We start from the raw sequence: 23,089 nt of genomic DNA, 5'->3' as shown, positions 1-23,089 counted from the left end.
CAGTACACGCAGACCGTCAGCAAAACTCAACAAAAGCACACACACACACAAACTCCCTGGTTCTAGTGGTTTTCTGGCCCACGCTTGTGGGTAGATGATACTAAAAATATCACTGAAACAGCCAAAATGTGTGCCTAAAAATAGGGGAGCGACCTGTGCCTATGGGGCTTCTTCCTGACAAGCCTATAACATATCCCTGGTTCTTAGTGGGCTATTGTCCCATTTGCCTCCCGGGAGAGGCAAAAAGACTGGCAATTTTGTTTGGGGGGTGGGGGCATTAGCATGGCCATTTATGGCAGCCCCCACCCCAACATATAAAAAAACAAAAATAAATGCCTGGTGCCTAGTGTGCTTTTTGCCCCGGGGACAGATAGGGGGGCATTGACCCCTTCTGCCTCACGGGGGGGCATAAAGACTGGAATTCTTTTTGGGGGAGTTAGGGCATTGAAATGCCAATTTTAGGCAACCCCCACTCATATACATTATAAAAAAATCCCTGGTGCCTAGTGTGCTTTCTGCCCCCCCCAGGGGACTAATCAGGGGCTTCTGCCTCCCGGGGGGACAGAAAGACTGTGGAATTTTAAGAGGGTAGGGCCATTGCTATGCCAATCTCTGGCAGCCCCAACCCCTATATACATAAAAATAAAACATCCCTGGTGTCAAGTGTGCTTTTTGCCCCCGGGAGAGCAGATCAGCAGCTATTGCCCTTATCTGCCTTCTGGGGGGAACAGAAAGACTGTGGAATTTAGGAGGGTGGGGCATTAGCATGCCCATTTTGGGCAGCCCCCACCCCTGCAGACGTAAAAACCAAAATCCCTGGTGCCTAGTGTGCTTCCTACAGATTGGGGGCTATTGCAGAAAGTGAATGTGTCCAAAATAATGGGGGGAGCAAAATCCCTTGCTCAAGGGGCTGCTCCCCCCTCCCTGGTGCCTAGTGAGTGGATCCCTGCTTGGGGATCGCCCTCCTTAGGTGATCCTCAATCAGGGATCCACTAGGGAGGGATACCATTGGAAAAGGGAAACCCAACCTGTCTTAAAAACTATTGTCCTGTATCGCATATAATGTATGAAAAAATTCTAGCTCTCAGACTTGAGCCTGTCCTCAAAAATATAATACACCCTTCACAATCTGGCTTTATAAAGGGGAGATTTATCGCTGACAACATCAGACTGTTTAGCCACGTCATTAAAAAAGCCCCACACCTTACCCAGCCTGCCTTGGAAACAGAGAAGGCCTTCAACAAGGTCTTGTGGGCCTTCCTCCATGCAACGCTCACCTCTTTCAATTTAGGCAGCTTCCTATCTAAAATGATCCTCACCTTGTATAAAGAACTTAAAGCTAGGGTAAATATCAATGGACATCTAACCAACACTTTTAGCCTTCAACAAGACACCAGGCAAGGATGCCCTCTCTCTCCAATGCTATTCCTACTAACACTAGAAACCCTGCTTACATTAATTAGAGATAACCCACTCATCCCAGGCATTCCTTTCTCTGCAGGCCCGCAAAAGCTGGCCGCATACGCCGACAATATTCTCCTCTTCACCACAAATGCAGGACCAGCTGTCACCCAAATCATGTCCACTATCAATAGCTATTCCGAAGTTTCAGTTTACTGCCTTAACTCAGAAAAAAATTAAATACTATCCCACAATGTCCATTGCAAAGATTCCATGATTAGCTGATTTGGTCTTAAATGGGTCCCTAACTCATTAATATACTTAGGAGTATGGTTCAACCAAAATCTCAAGGACTCCATGAACCTGAATGAACAAAAGACGCTAGACAAAATTAAGAACGACATTGACAAATGGTCGAATGAATTTATCACCTGTTGGGGAAGAATGGTATCCATCAAAATGATGATTACACCCCTCATCATCTTTCAAATCAGTATGTCCCCTATTTGCCACTCTGAGACTTTTCTTATGAAAATAGACTTGAGTCTTACCATGTTCCTATGGATATCGAAAAAAAACAGAATTGCTCTAAAGAAACTAAGGCTTTCAAAAAAACTAGGAGGCCTAAACGTACCAAATTACAGTAGATACCAACACGCCTTCCTTGCAAAACAGGGAAGCCAGTGGTTTCTACCCACTAACCAACACCTCTCCCTCCTGGCTTAACATCGAAGAGGATCTGGCTAAACCTCTATCTCTCGCATCCATAATAACTATTAAAAAAATCATCAAAATAGAACACTCCGCTAACATAATCTCATGCACAGTACAGGCACTACTCTAAGTCGATAATAAGCTACCCAACAGAATGCGTCACTCACACTCAGTCTCCCTATGGCACAATGAAAACTTTAGAATAGAGAAAAGAACTCTTTTCATTGAGAAATGGGCACAGAAGGGCATACTATTGTAGGGGGCCTTGGCACCTCCTCAGAACCCATACCCTCATCCCAGCTCAAAACGAAGCTCGGGCTTAATGAAATGGACTTCTCTCTCTTTTCAAAAAATCAAATCACTCATAGCCAGACATAAACCACCAACCCATCCAGACCTCCTAAAATCCTAAATACTTACAGCAAAGGGGGTCCCTTGGCAACCAAACTATATGCTCTCCTTACCCAAACAAACTCTGCGCTAACCAAACCCATCCAGGCTAAATGGGAAACCCTACTGGCTGATCCTAGCAACTCCCAAGTGACAACACCTGACTGGTCGTCAATTTGGGGAAGCCTTACCACCAACAAACTAACTCCTTTACTAGCACAGGGCCGTTACTGGATTGCCAATATGGCCCATTGGACCCCAGCCAAACTTTATAAACTAGGCCTCCAGTCCTTGAACACCTGCTTGAGTTGTGAGAAGGACAGAGGGGACTTGAGACACATGCTTTGAATGCTCTTTCACTAAAAGATTCTGGAAGGATGTCAGTGATTCTATATCGTAAATTGTTCTCATAAAGGGGACTCCAAAGTACACTAGGTATACTTCCACCAGACTAAAAACAAGCATTGGACAAAGAAGAACAAAGTTTATGGGATATACTAACCAGTCTCAAAGTTATCTTCTCTGAGTGGAATGACTCATCCAAACTGTCCACCCAAACCTGGTGGGCACGGGTTCAATTCACCAGAACCCAATCAATTCAATGAATACATATCTTAAATCCTCTCCACAGATTAAGAGGAAACCCTGGATCAAACTAGACAACTATTAACTAATTATTCCCAAAATCCAAGTTAGGGGACACTCCAACCCACTTCTCACCCTCTACCCTCTCCCCCAACCATTTTCCCCTATACACCTCCCTTCCTACCCCCCCAGTGCCTCACCCATCATCCCCGACATCTCCTAAAACTTCCTGCTAATCTCCTTTCACTTCCTCTTCCATCTCGCTTTCTGCCTCTCTATCCTTTCCCATTCCACAATCCTTGCCATACAAACAACCTAAGGTCCAGTCCTCTCTCTTTTAGCAACCAAATCAACCCATTCACCACGCCAACATCAATCAACCCAATGTCAAACCAATGCACTCACACCACCTACCCTCCGAGATGTAGCACTTATTGGTTATGTATTATATGTTGTTGTTTCTCACTCAGATTATTGGTATGAGCCCCTGGATGGATTGCTCTATATGTATCTTCTTTTCCTGTATTTCCTGTATGCAAAAACCCAATAAAAACTTTTCAGAAGTAAAAAGGAAATAAAATGCTTTGAAGACTGTTTCATCTCTGTCCAATAATGTAAAAAATATTTTCTACGTCATAAAGCCACTAAACCTCTACTATCAATAATTCATTGCAAAACTTTGGAGAAATCTGCATGAGCCAGCCTATAAAAGTGCCTACATCTTCGTCACTGAGGTTTGTGCAAAGTTTTTACTAAGCAAGTATAGACTCGTGAAGTTCTCGTAACGGGCCCAGCTGTGATTCATAGAGTTTCCTGCTTTTTAATGCCTACGCGTCCATTACGTTTTCTCTTTTGAGTGTTAGTTGGTGCAAGTAACTCAGCATTTTGTGCAATAGTGTTCACCTTGCTCTACTTTTTCTTGCAAATACTCTGCATTTCGAGAGTATCTGGCAAGCATTTTCCACGCTTTTCATCTCGAATGACTAAACCAAAATTACAATCTCATACAAATGCTCGCGTAATTCCAGATTTTCATGCGAAATCTTAGTTTGCGTAAAATTTTACAGCCTCTGCATATTTTTCTATAATTTTGCAAGAAATATATGAAATTCATGAGAAAACACTGAAAATATGTGCACCCTTGCTAATGCATGAAAAATATGACATGCGTGATGTTGAGATGTGTATATGTGTGTATATATATATATATATGTATATGTGTATCTATATATATATTCACTGAAAAAACCATAGGTTTCACACATGTTATAGTTAGCGGAAATTTTACTGATAAAAAACCAATGAAATTGCCCCGTTATAGTTAGTGCTGGCAACTATAACTCACGCGACCGCAATCCTCTGCTGATGCTAATACTGTATTTAGACACTTATTTGCCCATGTCTTCTTCCATACATTTTTAGCTATACATATATTACAAATATTTTTTTTTATAAAGACACATATGTCATCAGCAGAAGATTGCGGTCGCGTGAGTTATAGTTGCCAGCACTAACTATAACGGGGCAATTTCATTGGTTTTTTATCAGTAAAATTTCCGCTAACTATAACATGTGTGAAACCTATGGTTTTTTCAGTGAATTTGCAAGGTTTTTTAAATGCTAATTCCTAACTATAACGTGTGTGAAACCTATGGTTTTTTCAGTGAATTTGTACGGTTTTTTAAATGCTAAGTTACTTTACGCCATTCGAGGCGTGCGCGCCCACTTAACGCAGTGCGTTCCGTGCACGGTTTTTATCAACTTTAATAAGCCCTGTACATTTGGTGGCCTTCGGCCACCAAAAGCACAGGGGGTGGGGTCAATGTGGATAGTGTTTTTTTTATTTCGATTTTATAATTTCATGTTGCCAAAATATAGTTTTTTTACTGATGTAATAAGCCCTGTACATTTGGTGGACTACGGCCACCAAAAGCACAGGGGGTGGGGTAAGTGTGGATAGTGTTTTTTTTATTTCTATTTTTTACCGTACGCTTACGGTAAGCGTACGGTAAGCGTACTCGGCGAAATTGCCGAAAAAAAAATAAAACCGTTTTTGCTCTTGGGGGATGTTTGGGGACTCCCTCAACATGACTATGTGGGAGGGAGTTGTCAAAACAGCCCCGTAACATGTTTTTGGGCATCATGTTTGATAAATAACACTCAGTGCGAGAGACAAAATGGCGGACGCCGCTTCCTGGTTTCGGCCGATTCGAATGTTTACTAAGATCTAAGAGCCAATCAGAATCGCGCTCGCGCACGCCACCGTACGCGTACGGTAAGCGTACGGTAAGCGTACCGTAAGCGGGCTCAGATATATATATTGATTTAAAGGCTATTTTCTCAGAATCTACTGAACAGATTTACACCAAACCTACAAAAGGCACTTCCTTGACATAGGGACTACCTCTCTGCCAAATTTCTAGTAATTCTGTTCAGCCGTTCGGGCTGTAGCTCTGTCTAAAGGTCCTATGGAAAAATGCATGGGAAAAACGCGTTTTGGGACCCCCCTTTTATCTCAGCCCCCGCTTGACGAATCCCCCCGAGACTTTCAGGGTAGGAGCGGAGCGTAGCGCCCCACTTATTTTGAGAAATTCGCGAGGATTCATCGACCGGCGCCAAAGTTATTCAAAATAGAATGTTGCGGATTTCCTATGGAAAAGGGGTCCTAACTATAACTACCTACTGGCGACCGCCAGTAGGTAATATATATATATATATATATATATATATATATATATATATATATATATATATATATCCACGAACTCCTCGTAAGTTTCCTCGATTCTTTGAACACAAAGGAGCGTAGACCACATCAAATTGGCGGTAGAATGCGTTTATTTTCCTCCTTACAGCGATGTAGCAGCCATTACGCGTTTCAGCCCCGGAGGGCCTTGATCACATGACACGCTGGTCATTAGTCACATGATTTTTAAACCATTTTTTTCTCATTGCTTTTTTTGTAATTTAAAGTGCAAGTGTGCTTAAAAGTGACAGTGCTTAATACCACGTTAATAAAGTAACAACAAAGCAATAGCTTACTGACATTTTCCCAAATATTAAAAGCACTCACAAAATTATATCCATAGTATAAATACCTTTTCAGGGGCAAGAAATGTTAATTCTGTGCAAAATTCGCAATACAGTACAAACAGGATAAAATCCTAGTGCAAATTACATAGAGTCAAACTGTGCAAACATTGCAAATTAAAAACAAATTGCCCACAAATAGTTACTTTACTTAAAATCATAGCTTGAATGCCATATATATATAAAATCCTGCAATACAATACAATATAGATAAACAAGGAAGGCAATAAACTCCTGGAAATTAACACATTTTGACAAAGTGCTAGGCAAATGTGTGTAATCTTTGAAGGTAAAATTCTCTTCTTTCTAAATTAAATTGTATTTTCCGTGTTTTTTCGTGCTTTTTATAGTGGGGGCTTCATAAGGGTGCCACTGCTGCATGAGCAGCACAAATGCAGTTCTCTCTTAGTCTCGGCCCCCACCAGGCTCCCTCTGTCTCTCCCCGCCACCCACTCCACAGCTCTATATTTACTACAAGCAAATAACAACATGAGACAGTTTAAGTGTGTTTATCAATCTGGACAGTGCCTTCTTCGCCATTGATTTTCTGACCTATAGCTTGTGATTGTGATGTGGAAAATCCAATACAATGTAGGTGGAAAAAGAGAGATCAGCAGTTTACTTATATGTTGGCAGGCGATGGTGGGGGGAGTACCTCGGAATCTCCAACTGCATGCCTCAGCAGAAACAGGAAGTGGTCCATACGGAGAAGGCTGAAGAGTACCACAGAGGAAGTGACTGGAACAAGTTTGTTGGCAACACTGTTCTTTGAAACAAACAGATCCGATTTGATTATGGGGCAGCCAAGACACCGATTTCTTATAGCTCCTTGGGGGTGGGGACACAGGATGTTATTGCGGGTTTTTAAATTAGTGTAATATTTGTCTTTATCACGTTAGAGTGATACTCAATTGTGCAGCAGTATCTTTCTGGTATGTGTCTGTGTTTCACTCCTACCTTCCTCTACTATTATTCAAGAGCATTGGCACCACATTGGAATGCCTCCACCCCTGTAGGACACACCTAACAACCCACTGCAACATGATAGGATGGGGTTGTGGAGACTGCCAACATCTACACACCTCAGTTATAGATTTCGGTGGGGACCAGTCATGTCATTTTACCCCCACCACCAAAGTTATCTTGTATACCTGATGTCCTGCATCTACTGCTCCACTATTTCCATTAGAGAGTGGACATGAACCTTGGAAGGTTTGTTAAGATTAGCAGTGCTGCAGTCTCTGGTAGAAGACAGTGGAGCTCTGTCCCCATCTACCCGTAGGCCTGAATGACATCTTGACCTGCCACTACCGGGAGAATACCAGACACTAACAGACAGTAATAGTGCCTCTGATGTAGAGACGGCAAAGCATACAGCTTCCAATGTAACCACTGAGAGATAGAGCCTAAACTGGAAGAAAAGTAGTTTCTAAGAACAAATTTATTGATGACATTATGACTGCATGCTTACTATTTTGTGAGCATCTTTCCATCAGTCAGTTGTAATATGAGACACATATTTTGCTGTAATGTATATGTTATGTTTTTTTGAATAGCGCATTAATCATTCGCAAGGATATTCAGGCGCTTGAGCAATGGTGTAGGTGTGTAGCCTCTGCCGCATTATTTGAAGAGGCTGGGCTTCAGCTTCTGTCGAAATTCAACAAGCTGGCAACGATGCACGTATATTGTTCCTCAGCAATTATCGTGTATTAGGTACTGAATACATAATGACACTTTTAAAATGTTATGGTGAAAATCATTCTGAAAAAAGACCGTGCACCTTTGTGATGGGACTTGGGGCTAATTCTTTGAGTCAAGATTCAAGGTGGAAGCTAGAAAAACACTGACAAGCATTCTTAGTAAGTTGTTCATTCTAATCGCTTCCCAAAAGAAGCATTCATTGATGATTTCAAATTGTTTGTCAAGAAATTGCCTCCAATAGTAAACAGGCAGACACCTGGTCTATTAAAAAATTACATAGCCAGAAATTACTTTTCTTTCAGATGTAAAGATGGGGCAAACCACAGAAGAGAAATGTTGTGTGCAGAACCATCCTTCTGCAAGTGCTTAATGGTGATCTCAATTCACCATTCTGATACTAACCCAAACCTAACCAAACAATGCCTTTATGATTCATAATATTGACTCATTTAATTACTATTGCTTGTTCTATCAAGTGTGGTGTCTTTTCTGAGTGTGTGGTGGTAAATGGTATCAATGGTGTCACATGAATCTGAGCGTGTGTATGGGTTTGATTGTTAAGTGTACTTGACATTGAGGACCTGGGCACCCAGCTATTGATACCTAAGACCCTGGTGGGGTGTCTAGCTTTTCACGTACTCCTGCGTCTGCACCTGTGCAATTATGACTATGAAGTAAAGGGCATTGAAGAAGATGTTAAAGTGGTCTTTATAGGGCTTTGTGGATCTGGTGGCACTCCAGTTTGTTTTGATTACTGCTGAAGTGGTATGATTAGGTCTCTACAGTAGCGCTGAGGTGAGCAGCACTGTTGCTCCTAGTGAATGGTGAGGATATTTTATAGAAGTAACACCCATAGAAGTAACACCCAAGGTGTCCCAAGTAAGTGGATACCTGTCATTTTTGTGTCTCACGTATTTTAAATTTGGGATCAAGTCTATTAAGTTCCTGGGCAAGATGTCTTAGTAGTGTAGAGACTCATTTGGAGCATGGGGTAAACTGCATCCCTGGAAGTGTAGTCTTCATTTGAAAAAAATAATTCCCTTATGCAATCTAATGTCCTGCTTCTGTTACCTACATAAGTCTTTGATCACTCCCATTGGGAGGAAACTCCACCTTGGTAAATCCGGGGGAAGAAGTTGTGTGCACTCAGATCGTTACTACATATGGATCTTCATAGCACTGCTTTTGTTGGTGAACTTGGCATTTGTAGTATTTAGAGATCCATCAATGTTCTCATTTATTTGAAGGGGGAATCAAGTATAAAGTTCTTTACAACAGTAGCGGCTGGCATCAGGGAAATGTCGTGGGGCAGCACGGCGGTGAAGGCTGTGTGGGGGGGCAGCGCGAGGGGGCTGAGATATTCATTTAAAAAAACGTATCTGCCAGTCTGCTGCTCGCCTGCCTTCTCCTCCTCTGGGCACAGGCTGAAGTTACCAGCTTCCCCTGTGGCCAATCCCGACGCTGCTCTCACCATGAGAGTGGCATAGGGATTGGGCAGAGCACACTGGTTTTGCGCTCCATCGGGATCTGGGAGCCTGTGCCTGCTGATCTCTCCACCCAGCAACATAGCTGGGTTGGAGAGATGTCAGTGCGCATGATGGTTTGTCCGGACTGAGACGGCTGGCCAAACCATCATGCACACTGACAGCAGGGCCCTCCACTCTTCCTCCCTCTGCTGCAGTGCTATGGCCCGCACCCAAGACTCAGCCGCAGGATGAGAAATAAAATGATCTGCATTTAGATTATGTTGTTTTTTGTTTGCCTCTGTGGGCAGTGGGGCAATGCTCCTCCACCATAGTGGGGGAGATGCCGCTGCTTTACAGGAGGCTTCGTCCCCTAGTTAGTGTTATGATTCCAATGCTTTCATGGACTACTCTCTCTGTGTGATTCATCATTTGGTACAGTGACCGATCTTTCTGCTAAAGCCGAGGGTATACATGTGTTAGGTACAACTGTGGCACTTCAAAATATCTCTAACTCCATTCTTATGTTTCGCATCCAAATTCCGAGGTGATGCTGGGGTGGAGCAGCATTCTTCTTCTTACATGTCTCTCTAAAGGCACAAGATTGTGTAGAACCTTGAGTGAGATAGTAGGGTGAAGTTAGAAACCTTACTATTCTTTTGTATTTGTACCTTGACAAGGAGGGCATTCAGGTGGTTCAAAGTGGAGAATTGTGGATTGATCAAGATGAGAAACCCTTAATAGGTGCTTGTTCAGATTGGCAGCAAGTGGACAATCTTCCAAGCAGACCAAGCCACCAATCCTGTGAAAGGACAAGATGCACAATTTGAAGCTTATCCCTCCATGATATTCACAATGAACTCTATGTTGAATAAAGTGCGGGCCAAGCATTATGAAGCTTTAACCTGGGTGGAAACAGTGTTTTCCCAGATCTATGCCTGGCTGGAAATACTCAGTGTAGGCATGGATCTTACCAGTGGCTTAGAATGGCATGTTGTCAAATCCAGCAAAAACATTAATTGTGAAAGTGTTATGTCTATCTCGTTTGGTGGTGCCACTGCAGCCTAATTTATGAGGTGAGTAGTTTCTTCTTCAGCTGAACAATACTGCATATCTTCTAGGCGCTTTGTTTTTTAAAAGTATTTCGTTTTTGTGAATATCAGTCGATTGCGAGTTTAGGTGCTTTTTATCGCACTTGAAAAGTAACGATACCACGAGTGCATCCCCTACTTAGAGTGCCCGACCCCTACGGCGGCGTTTCACATTGCACTGGAAAAAGATGACGTTTTCGTGCATAAGTTCACCAGAGTGAATTGACGTTGCATACTAAGTGGAAACAGATGTCTTCACTGTAAGGACCTAAGGAGATCTCAAGCTGGAGGTGTCCGCGTGAATGGCATTTGACGATTTTGGATCTAGTCTCTACATAGTGACAGGTTCATGAGCAGGGTGACCAGATAACTCCATGTAACTAGAATAGCACGCTACCAGGCCTGCGACTACATTTACCAAGGCAGTGGCCCCGCCCTGTTCCTGAGAGACATACCTGCTCGTGGACTACTCCTCGTTACACACCGTGGTGTGTTCTTTTTATGAGTCGTGGACCCTCGGAATATCCCCAGTCACTTTCCAAGTCATTGAGACTCCCTGGGCGTAGCAGCGCGAGGACGTGCTGTGATTGTGTTTTCTTTTCTCCCGCCACATTGTTACCGAAGCGGAAAAGACTATGCGCTTCGTTTTGCCGTGACCATGCTCGTGAGCAGCAGCGCTAAGAACCGTTGAGTGTCGCCGGATTTATCCCTGCCTTCAAGACTCACATCGAGTATTCTGAGACCCTGAGTGAACAATGTTGAAGAAATACTACGCTAAGAAGTATTAGCCATTTAAGGTACGCTATACCTTTAAGACGCGCTGAGAGAGCGTGAAAGACTTCTGATATATATATATATATATTTTTTTTAGTTTGTTTAAACAACGCGATACAAGCCTCCAGTAGCCACCGTCATGAGTCACAATTCGCTGCTCTTCAGACATAAAGGAAGAGCAACCTTTTGAATATTACTTTCCTTATCTCGGCGTACTAACCTGAGCTTGGGACGACTACTTACAAGGTTATCCTGTCAGTCATCCTGTTCGTCGATGATCAGCATAAATCGAAGTAAGTGAGCAGTGGCACGTCGAGGCTCTTGCGACTTTGGGAGCCATTGTTTTATTTATCATTTCTGCATATAAACCTGAACACTCTGGCTCGTTGCTCAGCGGTTTTATAGCGGATGTTCTTCTTCACCTACACTAATCTACCTGGAACTGTACAATTGTGCAATTTACCCTTCTGTGGAGCGTCCTGTTGGTAACCTACCTCTGCTGTCCTGCAGTCCCTCGCCGCCGCCACCTACATCAGCGGCCGCAGAGTGGGGAAAGAACAGGAAAACTACATTTCCCAGCAGCCCAAGCGCCACCGGACCCGCGGACGTCCCGTTCGCGCCACGAGGCGCTCAAAAGACGCGCGGGCGACGCCGGGCTGAGCCCGGGCAGAGGGCGGGCCGTCTGTGGCCGTCTGTGGCCGTCCGAGGTCGGACTAGGTTGGGCTGGGCCAGGGACTTTGCCGGTAATTTCTTTTGTACTATTAATGTACCCACGAGCAGTGCGGTCTACACAGGGTAATTATAACATCTATCTGTATCCTGTACTCTAAGTGTATTGATTATCTTAGCCACCCTATTGGTTTCACTCATGCCTGGAAAAAAACAAACCCCAGCAAATAATACTTTAGATAACTACCTGATCCAAGTTGTGGCAAAAATAAACAGTGACAGGAGATCCTCATTGGGATTGGATTCATCTAACCAATCCCATATGGCCGACAAAGAATATGGGGATTCTTTGGCTTTACACAATAGTAGTGCATCCTGTGTGGCTCATGTCCCTCTATTCGATACTGACCCCATCCTGCCTAGTGGTGTAGTCGCTCTTATTGAAGCCAACAGCGATAGTGAAGGGGTGTCAGTGATATCTACCAACATCGAGTCCCCTCCTTCTAATATCCCTGTACCAGCTCCGAGGGTTACTAGGGGTAAAAGCAAGGTTATCCAAAAAAGAGGGGGTTTAAGATTAGGCAGAAACAAAATCGCAACCCCTTCGAGGAAAATATCAGAGGACGATGAGGAGGAGGTAGATCTGCTCAGTGAAGCTCATGTTACCCTTTCTAACCCTCAATTTACTAAACTATGGAGTATGATGGATACAAAAATTAAAGGTATAGTCAAACCCCTGGTTAGTAAAATTGATAAATTAACTGCCGAGGTCAACAGACTAGGTGGTTTATTAGAGAAAACTTTGGTGAAGGAAGGAAATATTACTGAAGTTGTTGTAGAGCCAGCATTGAGCAAAACAACACTTGCTGAGAATAGGGGATCTGTCTCCAATCCTGTACCACTGCCTAATGTACCTAGTGGTGCCTTTGTTGATCCACCCCCTGTCGCTCCCACTAATAATTCTAATATGGGGAAAGGGTCTTCCGAGCTTATAGTTGAAGCCTCTCCATTAGTTCTTGTTCTTGCAAATGTTCCCCCTTTGGCTTCTGGGGAGGTCGAATCTGCCCCTTCTCTATTAAACAAATCTTTATCATGGCTTACTAATAACATGATAATAACACCTTGGGGGAAGCAACAATTAGCTGTTGAACTTGCTAATGCCAGAAGGGTTGAGTGGATTGGTAACAGCGTCAAGAGGTTCAGAGGGGATTGTGTTATTCTAACCTTCACTGACCCTGAGGTTTTATCAAATATCTTACCTAACATCTTCCCTCCACAGCGAAGGTCAACCTCAATTGTACCACTGACCCTGGACTTTTTCTATTCTCGGAAAGGAAAAGGTGCGAACCCTAATATTTTAAGAACTAAATGGAATGTTGTTACCAATAGGAGTAGTAATGAGGTTGGATTTCGTGAATGGGGTCTATGTGTGGAAAATAGGTTTTCTGCCCTGTCAAACCTGAATGCTTGTGATTGACAACCATCCTTCCGTTCATCTGAATCACCCTGTACTGATGAGCTGGGCCAACGAGAAGGTTCCCGTCCTGAGATTGTTAACTCGGAGGCCATAGCTGGTTAATAACTGAAAATCTAATATATAATGGTTTAAATGATAATGTGATGAGTGTACTTACTCTTAGCCCTAAACCTGTAATGGCACATGATTCTGGGAACTTATTATCCTGGAATGTGGCTGGGCTAGGCTCAAAGCAGGGTTGCGGTGATTGGCTTAATTTTGTTAGTAATTTTGATGTTTGCATCTTTCAGGAAACATGGGCTTGTGACCCCGTCTTTGCTTTGGGGTACTTAAATTTCTATGTACCAGCTTCTAAGGGCCCTAAAGGGCGTCCGATGGGGGGCCTTACTATATGGGTCAAACAATCTCTAAAGGCCGTTGTAAAAAACGTAGAGACTGGTCAGAAAGATATTCAGCTCATTAGACTCATGAGTGATTTATCCTTATCCATCGATATTTACAACATCTATGCCAGAGGTGGAAACGTAGGAAAATCTGTGGTTCTTCTTGCCCTGTATAATCTTCTTGAGACACATTCAGGTGGTAAAAACATAATAATTGCTGGGGATTTAAACCGTACGTTTGAACCTCTAGATACAGGCGAAGCCTTCTTAGGTGCAGAGGAAGACAAACAATGGGATATTCCCCCATTAGATACCATCCCAGTAACTCGTTGGTCAGAAGATATTTTGGGTTTGAACGCAATGTGTCTTGAACAAGGATTAAGAGCTTTGAATGGAAGGACAAAGTCAGACAGAGTACCAGCTATGACCTTTGACAATGGGAGAAGCAAAAGTCGTATTGACTATATTATTTGTAGCTTTTCCCTTTGGCCTACTGTTAAAGACATGGTTGTAACAAAAATGCCAGAGAGTGACCATAATCCGTTATGTGTCACCCATAAATGGTGGCTGTCTGAATCCAACGCCTCTACTTCTCTGGATGTTTGCCTACCCCCGCTCATTGTTCCAACAAATGATATGCGTAGGCTAAGATGGACAAGTGTCAGGACAGACCAGTAAGCTATAGATAATATAGGAGCTGCGACCGACAAGGCCATTATGGCCCTAGATGGCGAAGCTGGGATTTTTACAAGTCAAGTTAATATTATTGAAGTACATGAGTCCCTTTTCCAAGAAATCAAAAGCTACTTCCTGAAACCAGTAAACCCCAAGGTGACCCGTGTTCACAGAGTAGCCAAATGGTATAATCATGCTTGTAAGGTGGCACGAACTTCTTTGGGAGCTGCAATTAAGAGCAAAAACCTGGGGGCTATCCGCTCTGCAAGAAAGTCATATAAAACTTGCATTGCTAAAGCAAAAAAAGATTGGGATGAAGCCCATTGGGAAAAGCTGAAGTGTGCTAGTGATCGAAAAGATTCTAGATTATTTTGGCACATTGTCAAATGGGGGCAAGAAAGGCCTGAAGAGGCTTGCAATAATTATGTCCCGCAGGAAGCCTGGGTAAACTTTTTTAGTGATCAATATGCTAACAGGGTCCAGATTGTAAATAACATCAGCCCTATTTATATATCTTCTGAGGACAATGTCTTTACGACGGGTGAAATTCTGTCGGCCCTCAAAACTGTACACAGTGGACGTGCTCCCGGCATTGATGGAGTCCCAGCGGACGTTTTTCTAAACGACACTGACAGGTGGTGTAAATATATTCACTTATTAATAAACCACATAGCGAGGGGAGCAGCTATCCCGGAATCATGGCGGGGTGCTGTTATCATCCCTGTGTACAAAAAAGGTGACCGTTCCCAGCCTTGTAATTACCGCCCGATTAGCCTAATCGACACCGTGCAAAAAATCGTTGGGCGAGTGATTGTTAATCGATTGCTCGATTGGGCGGAAGAATTCAACATTCTATCTCCATTTCAGGCTGGGTTTCGTAAGGCCACTAGTACTGTGGACCAAGTTTTTCGGTTCCAGCTGATCCAGTGGAGGACTGTGGTGCTAGGCGGGGGCAGTCTTTATGCGGCTTTTGTCGACTTGAGGGCTGCCTTCGACCTGGTACCAAGGGCGAAACTGTGGGAAGTACTTGCGACCTTGGGGGTCCCAGGAGTCCTGTTGACTATGATCATGAGATTACATGAAGGCACCTATGCTTAAATTCAATGGGGTGGATACGGTAAAGACACTGCCGAATTTCCTGTTGAGCATGGGGTTCGGCAGGGGTGCTCAATGGCACCTACTTTGTTCACCCTTTTTATTAACGGCATAGTCCCCTGTATCCAATCACAGGCAGTTGATGCTCCTTCTCTTGCAGGTGTAAAAGTTCCGATTTTAATGTTTGCCGATGACACGTTAATTTTATCTAAAACTCCAAGTGGATTGCAAAAAGCATTGGATATTTTCGATAAGTTTTGCGGGGATCACGGTCTGGAGGTGAACGCGTCTAAAACAAAACTCATGGTTTTTAATCCGTATCGTAATTTTAAATCGAATATTACCATGAGTGGACGCACTCTTGAGGTCGTATCATCATTCACATACCTGGGAATCCTTATTTCTAATGATAATAGGTGGAACCAGCATCTAAATATTGCAACTCTGAGGCACAAGCAACTAGCTGGAACCATTATAAAAGAGTATAGGAAATCATTAACTAAACCGATCAAACCACCCCTGATCATATACGAGGCAAAAGCAATTGGTTCAGCATTATATGGGGCTGAGTTATGGGGGCATGATAACCTACGGGAGTTGCAAACCTCAGAGAATAAATTTCTTAGGAATCTAACCGGTACTCCTCAGAGTAGTCTGTTATTGCCTCTGAGATACGAGCTTGGAAGGAAAAAAATCTCGGAAATGGCCAAACTACAGCCAATTCTATACTAGCGTAGGTTATGGACCACACCTGAGCTCACTCATTATGCATCCGGGTTCTCTGATGTTAATAGAGCAGATTGCTTTAACAAAATCAGATGGTTCAAATCACTCAAATTAGTTCTATCTGAATTAGGCCTGAATGCTCTATGGTCCGACCCAGCTGGGGCATCATTCCCTAATAAGACAACCCTAAAAAATATTTTTTGGGATAATGTCGCTAATAAAAGCCTCCTCAGTATCAATTGTGGGGCCATGACTGCTAGTTTTCTCGAGGTTAAACTGTACCCCATGTATGAACTGTACTGGGATTATATATCCAAACCTTTGGATAGGAAATTGCTTTTTCAATTAAGGGCGGGCTCTCTTCCTCTTCGTTACCTAACATCTAAATGGAGGGAAGGAGGCCCTGCTATATGCCCAGCTTGTGGGGAAGGTAATGAAACACTTGGTCACTTTTTGTTTTCCTGCAAACCATACTCTACTCCAAGGCGCGTCTGGCTGGCACCTATGTGTAGGAATCTGGGTACCAAAAGTAGTACGGTGGCTTTGCGCATTGTAAGATCGACTACTTTAACTTGGATTATAATCGCCACCGCCAAGTATTTGGGGTGGGCATGGACAATCAGGCAGAGATTGCTAGTCCGGTGATTACTCTCTGCCTAGATGAACAGAGACTGCTAGAGTATTGTCTATTCTCTGTTTAGTGTAATTTATCGTGTCATCTGGAAAAAACAATTTTAAATGATTTTATAAATTTTCTTAATTGTATTAATAACATTAATGAACTTTTCACCTGTGAAATGTATGTCCAAATGGCTCTCTCATTAGCTCTAAGATCATACAAACTGTACATCAATGTATTATCTATAATATTGAATTTTATTATTGTGATTAATTTAATTTCATTTTTGAAAATAATTTGTATCTTTTTAAGAATTGTGCGACATCTCAGATTTAATTGTTTTTTATTATATGTTTGTATGTCTGCTTTTATGAGTAATTCTCGAATAAAGCACTTTTTGAATTGAATTGAAAAAGTATTTCTGTTCTTGGTGTATTGCAGGAAAATTGATGAGCCTATTCACCTACTCATTTCAAGAATCCTGCGATGCAATTACAGTAACTGCAGCCCACAGATAGTTAAAGTTATAAACATCTCTGAAAGCAAAAGATTGCTCAAAGGCAGGACGACTTTGCAGCACCACTGGGACACTAAAGTGATGACTGAATTTTAAATAGGGAAAGAGACTAAAAAGTAGTAACTTCTTCACAATTTATATTCATTAGCCCAACTTTATTATGCTGTGCAAAGGAGAACATGGTCACGTTTTAAAAAAGTAGGTGACATACAAAATAGTGACATTCTTTGCAGCTCTTGAATCTCAGAAGAATAAAAGGAGGTGTAAACCTTGTTGTGATGTAAACCCCTGGTAGGCAGGTTCACCTTCATTACACATGGGATATAGCACAGTAGATTGTAGAATTAATGAGTATGGCTCAGGCTGTAAATATCCAGTGTTGTGTTGTAAACAGTTTTGTGTGAAATTAAAATCCCACCTGCAGAGGTATGATGTTTATATCTCTACAAAGTTGCAACATTTGTCAAATTGACACAATTGCACCTTAGGGTGCCATGTCCTGCTGAAAAAAGGTTTTATTTTTGTAGATTAATTACCACAAAAATTAGCTATCATTGTTTTTTCTCTTGTAATATCTATGCTTTATGGAGATTTACTCCTGTTTAATAAATAAAAATGTCACATTTCTTTGTGAAGTTTCTAAACAAGGAAGAGTTGAAAAATAAAACTCCTTAAGCTGATAAAGCAAACTTCGCAAATAAATGCATCTCTTCATATATGATATTAGAAGATTTGAATGTTGAGTGCTCTACTGAAGACAATGGAGCAACAGAGGCCTATATAAAGTGATATAGGCCTGCTGTTCTCAACATTATAATGTCCCAATACAAAACCTCGGCCTCCCTCCTTTCCCCTGCTTCTCCAAAATATATGGATTGGGCAGGGGAAAGAGACAGGCAGAGTCTGTGCAGCAGGGTAAATGAGAGCCTCCCTCCTCCCATAGCTCACAGTGTCACTGGAGACTTGGAAGGAGTGAGGGGGGAATGCTGCTCATCTCCTGGGCCTCTCTGGCTTGGCTGAATAATGAAAAGGAGTTTACACAAGCCAAGGGAGAACCAGGGTCTGACTTCAGCCTCTTTTCACATCTATTGTTGGGAATGTTCAACAGCTAGTAGCTGTGGCCCTGAGCGCAGCAGTTATCTGTTGAACAGTCACAGCAACAGCTGTGAAACAAAGGCTTCGGAGCCGCTGGGCGTTTCAAACCACCTCGGGATCTGAGAGCCCTCTGTGTTTTTAACTTGGCCATTCCACCCTCATGGGGCATAATGTTCTAATTGCCTTAGAGCCTGCCCCAGCAGGCTATACTGGCCATTAAAAGGCCACGCTCTTGTTAGAGGTCCTCGACTTCGGCTCATGTCTTTAACCCTGGAGAGGCGCTTAAATGGCGAGTATTGCCTGCTACAGCGGACTATAGGGCTATATAAGAGCACCACATCTCATTAACACCACACATCATTCCAACTACTTTCACTAGTACCTTCTCCAAGCAACTTACATTTTAAACCTGCATTTGCAATGCAGAAAAGATCTGACTTCAATGTGGTGCCCTTGAACATTACTGGCACACCACTCACCCTTCACTCACATTGACAGTCATTTACCTTCGATATACTGAAAATAAGAGTGAGAAACAAGAAAGAGCATCTGCTTGATCTGTGCAAGTTCCTCACACATGTAAGTTTTCTAGTTAGTAGTAAATGAGGGAGGGACCAGGGCGAGTGGTTGGAAAAAGAGGTATACTTATTATTAAATGGGAGGGGTTTAGGGAGGAGGGGTTTGGGTAGGGTTAGGGAGCAGTTCAGCCAAAAAGGGACCCAAAACAGTATTAAAGTACTCAAAGCAGGAGTATGTCCAGTATCACACATGGCTAGCCACAGGTACTAACACCCTATCCTGTTGAAAATAATGGAGGTAAGGACTTAAATTAAACCTCAAAGAAAATAATGTTAAATTGAATTGAATTATTTAAAATAGTTAACATTTTAAATACATATTATTTCATGTTTAAAAACCTCAAAATAAAACATTTACTATTTCATTATAAATTATACAATAACCATTTTTTAATTTAAAAAAATAATGGAACATTCAGTTTTATGAAAATATAATTAAATTACCTTGAATGAATTCTCCACTCTCAGTCTTTGGAGCACAATGAATTTGACATTTGAAATGTGCTCCTATTTTTTTAGAACAATTTTACTTTGGCTCCTTCTCCCTCCTAGGCTATTATCATTATTCCTTTGAATCTAAATGCATAGACTAAGTCTCACCTTTTTCAGCTCTGCTACCAGCATTATGTGGGAAGCTCATGCTGCTTTTGCCTTGCACACCAGAGAAAGTGTGTGTGTATGTTGACAATTCCTTTTTGATGTAAAAGAAAGAGCCAATATAATCAGCTGTAGCACTGTTTATTACTCTGTTGGTGAGCATGTTTCCCCAGGGCAGATGGTAGAGTGCATTGCTTTTATGATATTTGGAGTTGAGCACTTCTTTCATATTAATGCTCTGTTCTTTCATATATAAGGTTATAGTTGTTGCACTTCAGGCTGTGCATTTTCCTTGTTTGGAGCTTATTGCAGCAGCCTAGTGGCTCCCAAAAACCCCACCTACAGTAGCCACCATATGGCTCATAAGTACAGCGCTTACATCAGCCATGCTGTAGCAGCCTCTCAGCCTGACCATGGCTTACGCGGGACTGAGATAGGCACCTCCATTGCAGTTACCACTAGATCATGTTACTCTGTTTTATCGGGCGCCTTGTTTGTCCCTGCTCAACCCTGCATGGCAGAAACCTTCCAATTGCTTTCAGCACTCATCCTCACTTTTTGCATCTATTTCTCTTGAAAAGAGGACAAAGGGAGCAGGAGTAAGGACAATATCTAATAATTAGCTTTAGACCTCCAGTGGCCGGAGGATCGAATTACACTACAGGAAGTGCCATCAAAATAAATGATTTTCTAAAACAAGGCGGATGAAAAACACTTCCATGGCATATGGAAAACAATGATTCCAATCACTATATAATGGACCTGTTTTAGATCCTCATTGCCTCTCAAGATTCCAAAATCCATTTTCTTCACATTCCCTTTGTTTAAGCTGTTGTGGGTGTTGTGGTGAAGTTTTTTCAGTCTGCTATTCGGTCTTGTCATTGTTAGAATTTTACTTCCTGCGTTTTTTTAAAGATGAAGAATTATTTTGTAAATGTAAACTACTTTTTCCTCTTCCAGGGTACCTGCACCTTTTTCTACTTTTCATCTCTTCATGCAAAGTGTAGTTTTGTTGCCTTGCCTGGCATTTTCCCAATATCCTCTATGGAGCCCAGTGGTGTAGCATCTGGGGGGGGGGGGGATTGTCTTTATCATCCAACCTCAAGAAAGAAGGAGAAGGTAAGAGAAATGCAACCTGCATTAACAATAGTAGCCCTAGAGTTTGTTTTTTGAGAGTTTATCAATCATGCTCTCTTGAATGTCAAAAAAATGTGTTGTACTTTATTGCACAGTCTATGTTGGAGGACATGTTTTCGTTGATACTTTGGATAGTTAGGATGTGAAATGTCATAATTACATCTTTTAAATCCATGTTCATAAATGCTCTTGTCACCTTATGACTGAAACTGCATTCCTATACTCGCTTTATCCCGTTTTACCTCATTCATATTTTCACTCTTTCACTTTGTTACCCAGGTGCTTCTGAACCCACTTGTCTATGTTCTCACAAACTCATGTTCTTTCTCACACTCTTCCATTAACATATTTTTTAATTCACTTGTCTTTAATTCACTTCACCAACGCCTTCGCTTTCAATCATGAATGCACCCTCTTTTGATCAAACACTTTCTCTCACTTACTATTTATTTTCTCTCTATGTATTGTTTTCCCCACTCATTTGCCCGCTAGCATTCTCACTCTATCCTTCCCAAAACATTTACTCTTCCTTATTGGTTCACTTTCAATTGCTCACCATTGCTCAAAGTCGCTCACATTTGTAGTCACGATTTTACACTTTCTCTAATTGACTACCTCTTTCATTGTCTCATTCACTATCTCAAAATCTAACTGCCTCGTGTGAGCTTTCAGTCTTTCCAGCTGACACCGTACATCATTCACTTAACTTCTCAATTTAATCGCTTGCTGTCTAACTCAGCGTTAAGTGGATCGTCGTGCCTTCATCCACCTGTCCATGTAGGCATGCACCTTGGCCAGTAACCCACTGGCCACATCTCATTCACTCATTGCTGGCTGCTGCACTATGATGCTTATTGTCTTGGCTTTTCACTGGCTCAATCTTCCATTTATGGTCTTATTCCTTCATCATATTACAATAAATAACTGTATTCTCATTAACTCACAGCTCCATGAAGATGAAGTACTCTTTGCGGGTCTCGTAGACGTCTATCAGCTGGAGAACATTGGGATGCCGGACCCTGAAGGATGGAAACACAGACATAAGAGAGTTATACGTAAGTCACAAGAGGGCGTCTACAGAGATTGATATGAGATCTGCGTGCATCTTAAATCTCCATGGCTGGCTCTGTTTGCAACATATTCTTAATCAGATAATCAGGTAATCAGATTTAGAACTCAGCTTGCTGATCTAATCAAGTGATTAGTAGATTAGTCATGGTTATACTGCTGAATAATTGCCCAGAGTGGAGTTTAATTTTTCTGGATAATTGCTCAGAGGGGAATCAGATTTAGCTTGGGCATCCAACTGACCTCAAAGCAATTGCTACGGTGGTGATCGGGTGGTCAGTACTCAATAGCTTTTAAAATATTTGGGCTGAATATGGGCAGAGTGGTCACAAAACAGACATTGGGCCTAAATTAGATCTTGGTGGAGGGGAATACTCCATCACAAACGTGACAGAGATCCCGTCCGCCGATTACGATCCCATTATATCCCATGGAGATCGTAATAAGGCGGACAGGATATCCATCATGTTTTTGACGGAGTATTCCATCCGCAGAGATCTAAATAAGGCCCATTGTTAAGAGTGTGTGTATTTTGGAGGGGGGCTGAATTTTATTAATGCAGAAGGAGACAAGTCATCTAATTCTTGTGTTGTCCTTGCTGAACTGAGATGAGTTTCAGAGAACCCTTGGAGTACATATTGCTGAAATGGGCATTTCATTTTTGCAAGGTGCATGCTAAGCTCATGGTCTATCAGTGCCCACATATGCACTTACACCCTTGTAGCTCCCAGAAGCCAATGACATCTTTGGATCTGGCCATCTGCTGACACTTGTAGCACAGAGAAGCCTTGTTAACGCTAGAAGAAGTTTCAACACCTTCAAACACCAATTACAGATGTGCACTTTTTTAACAGTTGCATTGTGATCCCAGCGCATACCACATTTCAAATTTTTAGCAGCTGATTTACATTGATCCACAAATGACAGCTCTTGATACGCTTGGAAATAAAATGTACTCACTTCAAAACACAAATGCATTACAGTCTAGCATGCTGCGAGCACAGCTTGTTGTAAGTAATTTGAATAGATGAAACTAGTATTGCTCATAAGCAGTTCTTCTGTAGTCTTTTCTTTTTAAATTAAGATCAAAGATGCACAGTGCTCTTGGTAGGTCTTTGGCAGAGCATCCTGCCCTGTTGCTGATCAGTTTGTTTCCAAAGAGGCACAACAAAGCTATTTTGTAGTTTATATCTGTTGTTTGCTTTCATTTTAATATATGTTTGTTCCAAATATACACAATA

General features: G+C 42.1%; 1 protein-coding gene across 1 annotated transcript in view; it reads right to left on the bottom strand.

Annotated features, from left to right (window-relative positions):
* LOC146797873 (caM kinase-like vesicle-associated protein) overlaps window positions 1-23,089 on the bottom strand; it is a 592,979-nt gene that overhangs the window by 120,395 nt on the left and 449,495 nt on the right. Inside the window, exon 4 of the mRNA XM_085625076.1 lies at window positions 21,725-21,799. Coding sequence (XP_085481202.1) covers window positions 21,725-21,799 — 75 coding nt within the window. The remainder of the gene's footprint in view (window positions 1-21,724; window positions 21,800-23,089) is intronic.

This window comes from Triturus cristatus, chromosome 9, assembly GCF_964204655.1.
Source record: "Triturus cristatus chromosome 9, aTriCri1.1, whole genome shotgun sequence".
In the NCBI taxonomy this organism is placed as follows: domain Eukaryota; kingdom Metazoa; phylum Chordata; class Amphibia; order Caudata; family Salamandridae; genus Triturus; species Triturus cristatus.
This window is presented reverse-complemented; position numbering and strand designations above follow the sequence as displayed.